Below are 16,590 nucleotides of genomic sequence, written 5' to 3' on the forward strand. Positions count from 1 at the left end.
AACGAGCCCAACATAAGACGTTGGAATGGGTCTTTGTTTTTAAGAACTAAATTCTTCACCTTTAAACACTGAAAATCATGGTCTGTCTGACATTTCTAGTTGGGTGTCCAAAATCGAAAGCACATACAGTCAGAAATGATTTTAAAAAAATCCTTCTCTGCCCATCTTTTCCGCCAAGCTGAGAACTCTTCAAGTGGGCTGCAATTGGAGTAGCTCCAGCTTGCAAAATTCTTAATCTGCCAAATGCTCAAAAGATTAAAGCTTGCCCTGTACCCACGTATTCTTAAAGAGTAAGAGGAATCAATGGCTCTACTCCAGCAGCCTGTCAGGCAGGAGTCAAATCTCTCATCTAGTGGGTAGAGGGAGTGATGGGGTTTTCTGGAAGGAGATCATTGCTGGAGGAAACTATTTATTCCCTGCTTCCGTTCTGGAAGAAAAACTAGTGAGTGCAGTGTAAACTGCCCTCCTATGTTCGAGGTGACTGTCTGTGCATTTGTCAGGTCTCCTTTGAGGAGGGCCAGCAGCGGGACCGCATGCTCTAACAGCTGCTGCCGTGGTTTGAGAGCCCGTGCTAGAAGTCTTGGACACCCGATCTGAGGGGGAAATGGTTCTGAATGCTCTAAAAATGTTTGCAAAATATATTCTGAACTTGGGTAACCAAACCATTTTGAGTTAGATCTTTTCAAAGAAAAGGGCACAATTTAACTAAAATTTCAGAGTAGACAGTTATTTTGTTTGGGGTTTTTTCCCCTCATTTTGACATAAGATGTTTTAACAGGTTTGAAATCCTGATAGATTCTGAAAAGCTCATTTATGAAAAAAACCCACACGCCAATCCACTACAACTTTTCCTTGCAAAAGTTATTAGTTTTGACTGTTTATCATATTGGAATAAGAAAATGTTAAAATCGGAAAATTCCAAGTAATTCTTGATAAAACCCTATGACAAGCTGCAGGTCTTAAATAGAGAGGAGGCCTTTTTAAAGATGGAACCTGCTTTTTATCAGCAGAAAGACATGCTAAAGCAAGTTAAATGTGCATTTCTCCACCTATGGGGAAGATATCACTCAATTCTTCCCTTCCATTAGAACTTGCACAAAAACCTGGCAAGCCTTTAATTAAGGGTGAGATTTTTCAAAGGACATGAAAGCAGGAGGCAGTCAGTTCCCAGTGAAATTCAGCCTCAGAACATCCTTCTCCAAATGGTCCAGACTAATGCGTGCGCTGGTTTTCAATAGGGAGGGCAGGAACACACTCTGTTCCCTTTGTGCCACTTCTGCCAATACCATAGCAGTCCTGGGAAATGTTTTGCTCCGTCAGCACTGTACCCAGGGATAACAGACAAGGGCTCTGGGAAAAAGAAAAAGTTCTTTCCTGTCCTCCCTGCAATGCAATTTCACACTTGGGTGAAAATTCATGGCAGCATAGGGAAAGAGGGATGATGAATGCACTAATACAGAAATGGAGAACTGAGAAATCAAATGACTTCTTGAAGTCAAAAGCATCAGAGCATCTGCATAAAAACCAGGAATCAGCCTTGCAGTTCTTGAGTTCCAAGGCTGTCGCAAGAAGCTCATCCTGCCACTGACTCCCAAGGAGGGAAACTTGCCCTGCGTTCCAGAGAAAGGAGCTCAGGCTGCTGTGGTTCTCCTCACCCTCTGTCCCGGGGCTGCTGCGAGGGAGGCGGTGATTCACATTACAGAATTAGTGCAGGGAGCTCTGAACAAAGCAATTACCGAGAAGTAAAGCGCTGTGAACAGAAAATATTGTGGCATCAGTGAGAAGAACGGTTAACATGGGTGACTGAAAGGCCTGTGTGGCAGAGTGTGTTATATACAAACGCCGTGCTAATAGCACTTCTGAGCACTTACAGGAGGAAGTGCTTACATCAGCTGCTTTACACCACACTCCGGGGGGACATATGTACGCTTTCTAGTAGGAAGATCCAATTAGGTCTTATGCAAGACCAAGCGAAACGCAGCAATGTTTCTGAATCAGAAGCGAGCAGTAACTGTGGTTAAAATGCCTTGTACTCATACTTCGAATGACAAAGGATCTGAAGAATGGGGGGCCGTACAGAAAAGCAGGAGAGGAGGAAGCTTTTCAAGAGGCTTTTGCAAGGAGCTGATGGGAAGAACTGTTGTATTGGATAGATACGAAGGTTGCACAGCGCTGGGGTTAGAAGTCAGCCCCCCAAAAACCCAGCCTTGTCAGGATCTTTGTCTCCAATTTCTGTACCTCTAGGTGCAGAGGTAGCTAAGCCTACTGCTTGTGCATTCTACTTATTACTAGAGACTTACCACCAAGAAAATGCGAGGAGGGTAGAAAGTTAAGTTTGCCCAGTACTGCCTTCTGAAGAGATACAGTCAGTGCTCAAAACTGCTTCAAAGGTAATTACTGCCAGGACCTCATCAGTCATAGCCACCAAATCCCTGCTATATTTGCACGCCCTACTCAGTGCCTGGGGGAGTCAGGTTTGTTGAAAGCCACCAGGACCTTGTTTGTTGTGTTCAGTGTATCGGCTGATCCTGGAGCGTCAGATGCCAAGGCAGGTGGCCAGGATTTTGCATCAGCATCAGGTACTATGGTTCTCAGGTCAAGACAGAATTTACGATATTTTCCTAATTCCTGACCTTTCCTCCCCCTTCTCAATGTCTGCAGACACTGTCTCCTGCATAGGACTGGATGGGAAGAGGTTCTTGCTCACTGCTAGCTAGCTGTTACACACCTTCCTTGCTCTCCAGTGAACCACGACCAGGAATTCACAGCATGGATTATCAATTCTGGGCTTACACGCAAGGAAGAGCAAAACTACTCCAGAAACTGCTTTCCTTTGCACAGTGCTCCTGAACAGAGAAAAAACCCAGCTCCTCAAACACACTTGCCCCTTCTCCTTCTCTCCCACCACCTCCCTACTCCAAAAGAATATGTTATTTCCCTTGATTGGGATGCCGCAGTCGCGTTCTCAGGGGAGCCCAGTAAACAGCAACAAGAAGCATCTTCAGGACAGAAAGGATGTCAGTTTGACAGCTTTCCTGTGGCACATTGATTCCAAAATTTCAGAGGAAAATGACAATATTCAGGGAGGCACTGTACTGTGCAAATTTCACTTAGACATTGATTTCCACAAAACCGAAATGCCTTTGGAGCAAACCTGTCTCTAAACACCTTTCTCTCATAGTCCTGGGCTAGACTTTCAGTAACCTGATGGGTACATCTGGGTAGCAGCAATCAGATGGAAACGGGCATTCTGGCAAGAGCTGCGTGCCAGAAACACCTTGGGAAAGGGAGGTGGAGACTGTTCCAAGGCTGCCGTGGAAACCTCTGCCACCAGGATATGGCTGCTGGTGCCTTTTGGTGTTGTTTTCCTGTTAGGTCCACACAGAGTTCAGGCACTGAGGTGCTCTGGCAACCGGGAGTCCCAGGCTGAGCAGCGTGACCGTGTCTGGAGTTCACGGGAGAGCGTGCCCCCGAAAGTGTGCCCAACCAACAACCCCCCCAGCTCACAGCAGCGCTGCCTGCCCAGGGAGCCACGGCTCAGGCATCGCGGCAGGGAGCAGCTCCTGCAGCCGCATCCCTCAGCTCCTGCCTCTGCCAGCCTGAGCTCCAAATTTCATCATCTCCAGGGCAAAACCTTAGGGAATTTCACACTGGTTTATGGTGAAGCAAAGGCTGACTGCACGTCTTGGCAGCCAAGCCCAGAGTAGCGCTGAAGGCAACAAATCTTTACCAAACAGAAGGCAGATGCTCCAATGACAGGCATCGCGGTGCCTGCTAGACACTGATGCTAGCTGGGGATCAGGCCTGTGAATATTTCATGCCTGAGGGTGCTTGCAAGCAGAGTAAGGACCACAAAGAGCATTACACCTCTGCTATTTCTGCGGGAAAAGGCGGCGTTTGCACTGAATCAGGGCCTCTCTGACCTAGCACGGAACTAAGAGCAGAGGGCAGACCCAGGAGACTAGGCAAACACAGGCAAGCTGTAGGGATGACTTTCTGCCGGAGCCCCATGCTCCCTGCTTCCCAGCGAGCTCTCTGGTGCGTCCATCTCTACATGATAGAGCAAACTCTGCTTCTCTGCTTAATACACGTTTCGTGTTGCAGATCTTACCAGAAAGACAAACGGGTTTGCTGCTGCCAGTTGTGAACATGACACATTTACCAGAGAGATGCCGTGCTTGTTGGCCACAAATGTAATTAGATGATCAATCACGAGGAGCCAAGGAGAAGCGCCGGCATTGCAAACAAAGATATTTTTCAGTTTGCTCTCTGAAAAGAATGGGGAGTTAACTACAAGGGAGAGAAAATCTCGGGCTCTGCATGTACAGCCTTTCTCCTGGCTGCCTCTTCCCTGTCAGTTCCAGCAGAGAGTAGCAGCCAGGCAGCAGATTTCCTCCAGCTGCTGGAAGACATCTGGGAAGCATGGGAATGTGTTGAGAGTGGCTCTTTTCCTCCGGACGGCAAACTGCTTCCCAGCGAGGCCCTGCTTGAACGGGGGCACTGAAGGAAGTCCATGCAAAGGGGACTAGCACAGACCCGGCCGTACGCCTGGTCCGGCGGAAGGAGGAAGCAGCAGAGACGCTCGGGGCGATGCTGCACTGCTGGCATCAGACACAAGGCTGCAACCTTGCTGCTCTGTCCTGCCCTTGACCTCTCAGTAAATCCATATCTGGATTAGCCCAGCCATGCTAAAAATCCGTGTGGACTCCGTATGGGAATTAAAATGGCTTTGCTGCAGTTAATTCACAAAGAATTTGTTCCATTTCGGGACTCTACCCACATCTGCATCCAAAGTCTCAGCTAAAACCGAGCCTGTTTTCCCTCCGGCGGTAGCGTTCAGGGATGCTGAACCTCAGCAAGGTCCCACAAGGACAATGCATAGCGAGGTGCCGTTTGCACTACCTGCTCTCTGTATTTATGACCCCTTCCTCCTATGAAAATGCAGGTGCCTGGACAAATGCGGTAAAAAGCACTCTCTTTTCTAGTCAGCTTTTTAAAGTGCTTCTTTCTTCTCTACTGAGAAACTGTCAGCAGTAAAATAAAAAGTGCTCCTTAAAGCAGTGCTGAAAGACTCACAAGACACTCTAATGGCCACCATAATGCTTCCAAATGCTCCCACTTCTGTGTCTGGAGAAATTAAGATTATTTTTAGGACTGAAAACTCCGACTCTCAAAAGATAGGAATTAGCAGAGTCATCCATGTAATTGTAGTTTTGTACCGTGCAGATACGTGCTAGATACAGCCTTTAATTGCATGAGCGCAAATTACACCGTTTTAGTTTCCCTATTTCATGCAAAATATTTGGAACCTTTTTTGTGTTCCATTTTCCCAAATTCAAACTTTTTTTTACAATAGAAACACCAAGCCTTTTCATTTGTACAATGTTCAAACATAATCTGTTAACTTTCCTCATGATGACCAGCTGCATGAAAGGACAAAAATTATTGCTGTAAAAATAGTTCTACTGAAAGAAAAAAACCCCCACTCTTGCAGAAGCTGCAGAAGGAAAGGGAAGAGAGTTTTTGCTCACTTTATCCAGGGCCTTCTAGATCCTCCCTAACTCCCATCAAGTAATAGATGGGCATGAGAGATGAGCTGTATACGGTTCCGCTAACTCCGCCACTGAGTTGCAGTGGCCTGTAAAACGAGCAGGGCTAGAATTACTGCGCACATAACCCACCCGTGTCTCTGGCCTTTTCTCCATGAAGCACAATTCCGGTTGGTGAACTGCAGTCAGAGCTCGGAAAAAGTCAGAACAGGGCCAAGGGGCCGATGCTGCACATGCCAAACCACTCCACTCTCCTTTTATACTTGTAAGATACTTTTCTATGTTCCTTTTTTTTTTATCCTGCATTTTATGCATGTTTCTGCCTTCTCTAGATAGCTTTGCATTATCAAAGGGCAACGGGAGAAAAGAAAAAACTGTTGCTGCATTTAGCATTGATTTTTTCCCCTTCACTCTGAGTCACATAAGCTAACATTTAATTAATTTCTGACACTTTGACAGTTTCTAAGACGACATTTGTAGAGCTATCAAGTGCCGCTGATAGCGCTGTCAGACAGACACTTTTTGAATTATCAGCTATTAAGGACCCATATGCAACAAATTTCCAAGGATTATTATACAAATTGTTCTTTGAATGAGAAAAGCACACAAAAGCTCAGTGAAACATAAAGAACCCATTGTTCCCAGGTGAATTTGATATTTGCAAATGTTTTGCTATTTTGATCACTTACATGGTTTAATAAATCGGATTCACTTCATCTTTTATTAAGAAAATTAAATGGCCTGGTTTGGGGTGTCTGAGAACACGGCCAGATTTTCAAATCGCAGTGGTCTGTATGGAGATACAGCGTGAGAAACATGGAATACTTGGATTTTGGGAAGTGCTGAGCCATGAAAGAGGTCCCTTCAAGACCTCTCAAACCAGAAACCCCAAAACCAAAGTAGCCAAAATCTCCAGTTGCTTTTCAACAGCTCTCGCCTTTACGCTTTGATCATGCTCTCTGACATGTCACCATTTCTTGATGCAGTGACTGCTTCAGGCCCAGGTACAGATTTTGGTGCTTTGCTTTTAAACACACAAGCAAACCTGGCCAGGGGCTGAAATGACCAACGTGGATTAATGCCGTCGCAGAGACCCTCTGCAGCTGTGGGTGGCAGTTTGGGTACGACAGCTCTATTTCTGCTGGCCTCACTGTACTAATTTAGCGGTTGACAAAGCTCGGTTTCAACAAACAGGACAGGGCTGTGCTTCGCCTCACTCAATGGCACAGCTATGACTTGATGTCAGCATTTGTCTGTCTCTGCTGTATGCCAGAGCCGTGTTATTATGATCAGTCTGCTCCACTTGCTTGTCCTTGGAGCATCTGGCACTAGCGGTTCTGGTAGGCTCAGGGAACCTATAGCTCATACAGTGAAATTCAGCTCAGTACTCCTCTCCTCGTGGCCTTTGCGGCTCTCTGAAAGGCGGACTGAGGTGCACACCAGTCAGATCTGAGCACGTCCAGTTCTGCCTGTGCTACCGGCTCAGTTGTGCGGAGGACAGGGATGCTTTGCAGACTGAGACAATACCCGTATTTTAGCCCATACTGCTTCAGCAAACACACATCGTGTGGAAATCCCTTCTTTTTCTAAGCCTGTAGAAACTCCAGCAGGACCCAGACACAGTGTGGAAATACCCAGAAGATGGTGCCAACCACCACGAGCACCCACTGCACAGATCCTGCCCTGGGAGATCTTAAGTGAGCCCGCCTAAACGAGAGCCAAAAGAGCCTCCCCACACAGCCAGGAGAAAGTCTTTCCAGTACGCCCGAGCCAGTGGCCAAATACACTCTGCACTGCAGACGTGGAACGTCTGTTTTTCATATGCTGGCACCAGACAAAGACCCCAGTGCGGACATCTGCTGCCAAGCTCTGTCTGTGGCTTAACTTCTAGCCGGTTTCTTACAATGGGGACATACGTGCAGTTGGATGCCAACGATCTAAGGGTATGCAGAGCCCCGATATCACCACTTTGCACCAGCTGCTGGCATAAAGTCCATATAACCTCATGGACATTCGTGCACCTTCGCTAGCCTGCGCCATACAGAAATATGACCTAAGAGATATCAGTTCTACTGTAGTGTGTCATCAGAGCAGAAACCATGACCTGCCCTTCACACACCACATCCCACACTTTAGCTTTGTTTATACATCTTCCTCAGCAGAGAGCAGCTTTCTGCTGTCTGCATTTGCAGCTAATAACTGACTGATAACTCTATATCCAGACAGCAACGTTTCCTTAGAATATTGTTGCCTCATCTCTGTTCATCTTCATTCTTCTTCCCCTTCATCCACAAAAAACGCCTGCAAGCCTGGGACCTGATTCATAGCCAGTGGAAACCAAAGGCAGGCCTCTTGGTGACAGCCCCCTTAGTGAGTGCCGAAAACAGCCCAGCGAAGGAAGCAGAGCACAGAGGCAGCCCTGGGAGACAGAGAAAGTCCAAAAGACTAGAAGACATGTACAGTTGTCTTTGCTATGTCTGGATCAAACAAACACAAAAACCTAAATAGGTTCTAGGGAACTCTACAGCAAAACCCACGATTTGTTTACATGTTACCTTTGAAAGAGCGCACAGCACGTGGCCATTGGCCAGGGAAGAAATGATGGTTTACCGTGATGCCACAGATTTCCACGGAGTCACTGTGTCAGTGTCAGCAGCCGCACAGGCTGGGCTGTGGGATGGCACCCAGTCATGCCCCCACCATTTTTCCCTTTGCGCTGCAACCTCGCTGGGGGAATGGCAGAAGGCAGGCACAGCCCAGCCCTGACTTCAGAACTGCTACTGTCAAGTTTCATTATCATCACAATTCGGTTCATAGGGGTTTTTTATTTCTTTCTTTCCCTGCTGGAGGGAAAAAAGAAGGAAAAGCAAAGAAAAAGGAAAAAAACCCACAGCCCAAAGGCCCACGTGAAAAATAAACAAAGTGGGCCATGGCACATCTGCCCTGAACTGTGCACACCTAACGTGGAGCAGTTAGTGGTTCGGGAAGGCCAGGGGAGCCGACAAAAATCCCAGGCACTCTGCCCGAATTGTCTGTAACACAGAGTGACTGGCCACAGAAATCTGGGGGATGAACTTAAAACAGAAATTAACTTCCTGAATCCCTGCCTAGGTATCTGACCATCAGTTCAGCCTCCCTTCTGGGTCTTTGTCGCATTTCCAGTCAGTCAACCACTTGCACACAGGAATTCAGGGCAGGGGGAACAGGCTCCAGAGAATCCCAAGAGGGAGGTAGCACATGATTGTTTTATTTTTATTTTACGTGTTGGCCTTTGACTGTCTTTTCAACATCTTTCTGTCAGGGTGGAGCTGGAACCTGGCACTTTTACCTCCATGGATCCCCTAAACCTCTCTTGGTACAATGGTGACATTGGTGACAGGAACTGGAGCAAGCCACTCAACGAGTCCAATGTGGATCAGAAGCCTCAGTATAACTACTATGCCATGCTGCTCACCCTCCTCATCTTTGTCATTGTTTTTGGCAATGTGCTGGTGTGTATGGCTGTGTCCAGAGAAAAAGCCCTTCAGACCACCACTAATTACCTGATCGTGAGTTTGGCAGTGGCAGATCTCTTGGTAGCAACTCTGGTCATGCCTTGGGTGGTCTATCTGGAGGTAGGTGTCCCAGTTTTCTTTTGCAGTACTGAATGTTTCTGGTGAATGGGTAGAGGGAGGGAAGTTTAGCAGCCTGGACATCAGGTATTTCAAGACCCCCTGTATTTCCCAAAGCAAAAGCGTTTTTAATTTCCTAACCGTTGGTCAGATTTTTCCAGGAAACAGACATGGGAGCAGATGACAGGCTGACTTGAAGATACACTGTTGTTCAGAGGGCCAAATTACAACCCAATTGCATAGAAAATCTGGCCTTTAAATAGAGGGGTCAAGAGCGAAAGGACCCCAATGTTGTTTTCAAAACTACATAGATGAACTGTTCACTCCCAAGGATAAGAACGAGTCTGCAACAACCTCATGGGTGTCACACTAATAAACTGCATTGAATAGTAATCAAAACCCTATTTCTGAAGGACTACAGTAGTAAGAAGAGCAGGCAATTGTGGAAGTAGGATGTAAATCCAGAGCTTTTATGTCACAATATAGGAGACAAACAGAATCGTAAGTGAGCTACTTTTCGCATTACTGTCATTAGCACGTCACTTTGGTACAAAAGACCTCTATGCTTCTGCATACAGAGCCATATTTGAGTGGCACTGTGGTTTGTGAAAGCCAAATACTCCCAAGACTGCCACCTGTTTACTTGATGACAAATGACTCTTGCAACAGTAAATAGCCTGAAAGAATGAAACGCGTCTCTAGAATAAAGAATAAGAGAAGACGCACACCCCTCTCCCTTCGCTGGGATGCCTGTCTACAGTCAGCTGAGAGCTGGCATGCTGGTGGCAATCACAACCAAGAGAGAATGAACGGTGATGAGAAAGCATAAGACTGAAACTATATTGGGTTTACAATTAATTTTCAGGCACTTGCTTATGAGAGAAAATGGTAAAACACAGAGGAGGGCAGAGGAAGAAGCCATAATCAATAAGCCCATGAAGTATTAATGCAAAGCAAAACAAACCCACTGACATGACATAGGCTGTCGAGAAACCACAATGTTAATTATCATTCTAGTTAGTTATTGCTTTCATGGCACTTTAAAAATGTAAAGCATCATGCATCTGCTAAAGCTTATTAACATTACCATAGGCAGGTTGCGATTGTAGTCAATTCCTCTGGGCTCATGTGTGCATGGAGCTGGTCAGGAAGCTCAGCTTCCTTAACCCACCAACTAGAACAATCAGGACTCTACATCTCAGCAATACTTTTTTTTTTTAATATGCTTTTGCCCTTTCTGCTCTTATCCACACTCTGCTAAACCTTCTGCTAGCTTGAAGCAACAAAACCCATGACAAATACTTGCTGACAGAGAAGGAGCCATCGGACTGATGTAGGTTAGGCACACTGTGGTCCCTCTCTGGGTCTGCAATCTGAAATCAAAACTGGCCAGAACCCTTTGTTCTGTAAAAATCTTCATTATTTTTTCAGTCTTTGTGTCACAAGCTTGGACAAAAATGAATGTCAGAAGGAAATACTTTAAAAAAAAAAAAAATCAGCCTTGATGCAAACAAATCTTTTACCTCCAAACTTCTGAGGTTTCTCCTACATAAATGAAAGCACTAAGAGAAAGAACTTCTGCAGTTTACACCATCTCCCATAAACTTGAAAACATGCCTTTAGGAAACTGATTGCGCAGAGGCCTATATCTGGCTGGAAACCTTTGCCTTCGGGCAAATTCTCAAAGTTACTGATGTAACTGCCTCTTAAGTGCTTTTTTAATCGCTGAGTATTCATCTGTCACTCAGGATTCAATACAGTCATTCTTTCTTCCTTCTTTATGCTGCCTATGGTTATGTATATCAGAGCAGAAATAACTGAAGAATAGATATCTTATTCATTCTATTTCAAATGCAGTAGGACTATTTTTATTAGAGGGAAATATACTTTTTTCATCACATGTCAAATACAGCAGCCCTAATAATTGCTATTAAACTTAATTGGCAAAGTTCAGTTTCAATAGCAAGATAAGTGAAGAGAAAAAGGCTACTGGTAACTGGAAGTGTTATCATTAGTTCTTTGTCTTTATCACAACATGTAGTGTGTCAAAGAATTTTCACTCTGAATTAAATTCATTTCGCTCACCAAGAAAAAAAATACATGAGGAATTTCTACCCTCATTTTTTTAATTAAGAAATGAGGAAAGCTCCTGCTTCTCTACTGCTGATCTTTGCTAGGTATGATTGCAAAAAAAGGTCTAAATAAAAAGCTGTAAGTAAAATTAGAGGTGCTTGGGATATAAAATTAATGTATTTCCTTCCTAATACTTCTTTGCAATGCTTCATGGACCTGTTTAAGCTTCTACATAGTCCACTCTGACTTTGAGGAGACTTGCACTCCCTTAGGTCATTGGAATAGGAGCCCAGGTTTGTGTTTGCTGTTTGGGCTGCCCAACTCAATACAGAGTAACAGGATGGAAATAGGAAAGACAAAAATCACACCAGCCCTCAGAAGAATGCTCTAAAGAATGGGTTGGAAGGAGCAGAGTACTTCCTTTGTGGCCTTGCCATCATCACCTTTAGACTAGACAGGACGAAGTCCTCAAAGGCACTCGGTGGCAAACGATCCTACTTGACACAGCATGTGACTGATTGCATGTGACGTGATTTCAGCTGGAACTTCTGTAGACAAAATTTTGATCCCTCTTGAACCAGCAGAACTCCAGCCACCAGCACACGTCTATATCTTTGTGCAAAATTCTCCCTTTAGACCCTCTCGATAGCATATCCTCAGCAAATTCTTTTACTGACCTTATTCTCTCTCTTTGCAGGTGGTTGGTGAGTGGAGGTTTAGTCGGATCCACTGTGATATCTTTGTAACCCTTGATGTTATGATGTGTACTGCCAGTATCCTCAACCTCTGTGCCATCAGCATTGACAGGTGAGGGCTCCATGGCAGCAAGTCGTGTCAAATCCACAGTAGCAAATCACAGCCATCTTTGTACACTCTAATTTTACCTGTGACTCAGAGGCTTGAAAATGGTGAGAACTAGTGGTGTTGACGTCTTTTGAAGAGCAATTTAGAGGACCTAAATGAAGTCTGAGCAGAGATTCCATCAGAAGCAGACATAGAATCACTGGTCTTGAGAATGTAAATGGAGTTGTCTGTGTATGTCCCCATTAGTTCAGTCCTTCTGTTTATATACTTGAATGATGGAGCAGACATCAGTGGGAAGGCAGTAGCTCAGAGTGGAACAAAAACGCTGTGCTAAGCTGACCCCAGCCTCATGCCTTCCAAAACAGGGAATGCAGACATCGTGGAGATTCGTGAAACCTGACTTGCCCTGTATTCTCTTGCTGGACCAGGCTTTCCGACACAGTAACTAGGTGTAATTTCCCACAAAGTTTGTCAGCACGGGCAAGATAACAATAGACTGGATTTGTATCTTCACCCTGCAGGTACACAGCAGTAGCAATGCCAATGCTGTATAATACCCGCTACAGCTCGAAGCGCAGGGTCACGGTCATGATTGCTGTGGTCTGGGTGCTTTCATTTGCCATCTCCTGCCCACTCCTCTTTGGCCTCAACAACACAGGTGAGTGTTACGCCACCTGCAGCTGGCTATTGGCATCTTCCTGGCTTTACTGGGTCCCCAGGTAGTAGTCTTTTACAAGTCAGGAATAACCATGGGGATCAGGTTTTAGGTTTATTGGGATGTATCCATCCCTGTTTCAGATGTCCTCTCCCGGTGTCATCCTAGACTATTTCTGTCAGCAGCTTCTGGATCTGTTTCATCGCTTGCTGTTTCAGACCAGTGTCTTAGACACATCAGAACTGAGGTTGTGTAGAAGTTTACGCAATGCTCGTCAATGTTACATTAACATTTGTCCACTACAAAAATCAAAATCCCTCTTATATTAAAACATGTGAAAAGGAAAGTCATGGGTCAAATAGCTTCACTGAGACGGGAGAGAAAAGAAGTGGCTGTTCAGCCATCAGTTTCATGGGAAGACTGGATTGTATACAGCATAGGATCAGCAGGCTTTTAGTTATAAGGCAAGCAACAGCCAGGGACTGTGGGTCCATGTGTGACTCCCTGTGACCCAAAGGGAGTTTGCTGTTCTGGTACCACTTCCAGGTGGTACCCCGCTGAACCTGAACCCCTCACTCTCTGGGTATCTCTGCGCCTTCGGGTAGAGGGGGAGGGAAGGGCAAGCCGGTGCTAGCTCCGAGCAGCAGGGACAACAAGCCTGAAACTTTTTGTCTTCCAGATGAGAACGAGTGCATCATTGCCAATCCTGCCTTTGTTGTGTATTCCTCTATCGTCTCCTTCTACGTTCCCTTCATTGTCACGCTGCTGGTGTACGTGCAGATTTACATAGTGCTCCGGAAGCGCAGGAAGCGTGTCAACACCAAGCGCAGCAGCCACGTCCTGGACTCAGACACGCAAGCCCCACTGAAGGTAACTAGACCTCCGCCCTGCTCTCAGCAGTCTCCGTCCTTTCCCCTTCCTGCTCCGCTTCATTCCCCAAAGCACTTCCTCCCTTCCCCAAATGACACTGGCTGGACTAGGTGAAATACTGGATCACAAAGGTGAATGCTGTGTCCCGTGCCATTCTGGAGTCCCCCTTGCACACTTCTGGATTAGCAGGTCACTGGCTGGTGCTTCACAGGCCTCCCTGGATCTCAGGGGATGTTTCATCAGCAGACCTGCATTAGGAGCTGCTTCATTTACCAGACCGCATTTCCTTTGGCTCTGCTGAGTTTGGGTTGGGGTGTCCAAGACTACAGGCTATACTATTCTCTGAGTCAGTCCTGCCGTTGTGACGAAGAAGTTCAATGGAAATTGTTTGCGTGGCTGGGGTGCAAACTACATCGCTGGTAATGATGCCTCTGCAGTGAAAACAGCCTCTCAAAGCATGAGATGTGTATATAAGTGGAGTCCAGCTGAGCGCGTTAGGCGCGAGACCACTTGTCAAAACGCTACTCTCGCGGCACATGCAAAACGACCAGTAGGAACGTTCAGTCCCAGAGGCACTACCTCCAAACCGCATTGCCTCAGAGGCCAGTGTCATGTCAAGCAAAGGAGGCAGCGAGACAGGGATAGGCCGAGACATAAGCGGATCTTTGCGGTGTCCTTCCTTTGGTGAAAAGCACAGGGGATGCTTGCCTCCGATACTGCTTCTTCAGAGTAGTTTTCCTTCGTTCTTAGCACCTTAGCCGCACTGATTAATTTCTGCTTCATGCCCTGTGTTTGTATTTCCACATGCCTCCCTCACCAGCTTCCCTTCCCAATTACTATCTGCTGTGTAACCTCTGAGCTGGTGCTTGCCCCTTAGGACAAATGCACTCATCCAGAAGACGTCAAGCTCTGCACAGTTATTGTGAAGTCCAATGGGAGTTTCCAAGTTAATAAGCGCAAAGTGGTGAGTGTTAAAGAGAAGTGGTAGCTTTTCAGAGAATTTAGCTTTCCCCTTTTCACCTCTCAGGATGCAAAATGAATTTATGTAGGGTGGGAGAAAAATAAACTAAGAACAAAGGTTACCATTCAATCTCAAAATTTAAATGTTCTTCCCATTCCTTAGAGTAGAGCATGGGTTTAAGATCATAGAGCTCAGAAAGCCAGACTAAGCTCACCTAAAGATCAGCTATAAAAGCCGTGACATTTTAACATTTTATGTCTTTGATTTTCTTCTCCTCTCTTATTTATTTTAAGTCTTGGACTGCATTGGCTTTGTTGGGTTTTGCTTGTTGATTTCATTTTTGTTTATTTATATTCTGAAAACCTAAATAAAATCCATGGGGAGCGGAGACAGCATCTCTCCCATTTCTTAGTCTCTTTCTGCAATAAAGGAGAGTCACCTGCTGCGGTTCTGCTGATCCCACCTACCCAAACGTATTCTTGTCTGTAAACACTTTACAGACCTTTCTCCAAGCACCTACCAAAAATGTAGGGAGGGAGAAGAGGGATTGATTGTTCTTCCACATCATCCAGCTTCACTCTGTAAGGAATGTTCATTGCTACCCTCTGTATATTTATCTGTCTTTATGTTGTGGACATTTGATTCTTGTCCAGGAGGCGGAGAGTCACATGGAAGAGATGGAAATGGAGATGGTGTCCAGTACCAGTCCCCCTGAGAAAACCACCATCAAACCAGCGGCACCAAGTAACCATCAGTTGGTTGTGCCAGTTGCTTCTAATCAGGGCACCAACTCAACCCCGCAGGCACTGGACAGCCCTGGGAAAGTAGAGAAGAACGGCCATGCCAAAGAAACACCCCACACAGCCAAGGTCTTTGAGATCCAGTCTATGCCCAATGGCAAAACAAGGACCTTTCTCAAGAGTGTGAGCAGGAGGAAACTCTCACAACAGAAGGAAAAGAAAGCCACTCAGATGCTAGCCATTGTACTCGGTGAGCGTGCGCATTGGCTTCCTCGTGTGTTTCTGCAGAAAACCAATAGCTACCCAGGATTAGGGTAGGCAGTCCGAATGTCCAGTGGAGACTGTTTTTAATTTGACTGGATATGGTAGAAGTGTAGGTAAGAAGCTGCCAGTAGGAAGGCCACCTCCTTCCCAGCTAGGAAGAGTTCACAGTGCTGTACAAAAGGCTCAGAAAGCTGTCCATCCGTGAGGCATTTGGAATGCCAAAAGACAGCTGGGTGCAGGGGCAGGAGAGCTCATGGGCTTTCTGGAACATGAAAGGCAGCATAACTCAGCAAGAAACCGGCACCTCCGAAGGCCAGATTTTCTGATGTAACCGGTCTAATTACATCAGCAAAGAAGTTCTTTAGTACCCGGATACTGAGAATATAGACTAGGAGACTTCACAGACAAACAGAAGGCTTCTTCCTCAGGGAAATATTTTTCCTTTATACCCAAAAGAGCCTTACTGTTCTCAGTCTCAAAATTTGTCCAGCTTTCAGCAAACAAAATCTGTCTCTCTCCTTTTCCCCCAGGTGTTTTCATCATCTGCTGGCTCCCATTCTTCATCACTCACATCCTGAACATGCACTGCGATTGCAACATCCCCCCAGCAATGTACAGCGCCTTTACATGGCTTGGATACGTCAACAGTGCTGTCAACCCAATTATTTACACCACCTTCAACATTGAATTTCGCAAGGCTTTCCTGAAGATCCTCCATTGTTAAAAGTAAGAACAGCAACCGCATTTTTATGAATGAGAAAAAAGAAACCAATGCTATTCACGCACACAAACAGCAGCCATGGGGAGGTCTCGAGCTCTTGCATGGGGCATGAGGCCTACAGTGTTACAACAGTGCTGTGCCCATGCACCTCTTGGTGGGGATGTAACGAGGACCTTCATGCCGGAGGTTTCCTCATCCCTCGAGGTGACCTTTGGACTCTGGGACGCCAATCCCAAGGGCACTTTTCAGAGCTACCCTCACACTGTGTTTAAAGCGGAAGCAAAAATCAAGACACCCTCACTTGATTCTTGCCTGTGGCCATCTAACCTTGAGTGCATTAAA

The 16,590-nt window shown here is 45.9% G+C and overlaps 1 protein-coding gene across 2 annotated transcripts; it reads left to right on the forward strand.

Annotated features, from left to right (window-relative positions):
* The first annotated feature begins 8,881 nt into the window (after positions 1–8,881).
* DRD2 (dopamine receptor D2) lies at positions 8,882–16,251 on the forward strand. 2 transcript variants are annotated; one of them, XM_059829707.1, is made up of 7 exons: positions 8,882–9,163; positions 11,931–12,040; positions 12,559–12,695; positions 13,372–13,562; positions 14,440–14,526; positions 15,177–15,513; positions 16,058–16,251. In XM_059829707.1, exons 1-7 carry the CDS (start codon positions 8,882–8,884, stop codon positions 16,249–16,251), a joined length of 1,338 nt encoding a protein of 445 aa, XP_059685690.1. The 2 variants fall into 2 exon arrangements, with proteins under 2 accessions (XP_059685690.1, XP_059685691.1); XM_059829708.1 differs by lacking the exon at positions 14,440–14,526.
* Positions 16,252–16,590: the final 339 nt, after the last annotated feature.

This window comes from Gavia stellata, chromosome 26 (assembly GCF_030936135.1).
Source record: "Gavia stellata isolate bGavSte3 chromosome 26, bGavSte3.hap2, whole genome shotgun sequence".
Lineage (NCBI taxonomy): Eukaryota > Metazoa > Chordata > Aves > Gaviiformes > Gaviidae > Gavia > Gavia stellata.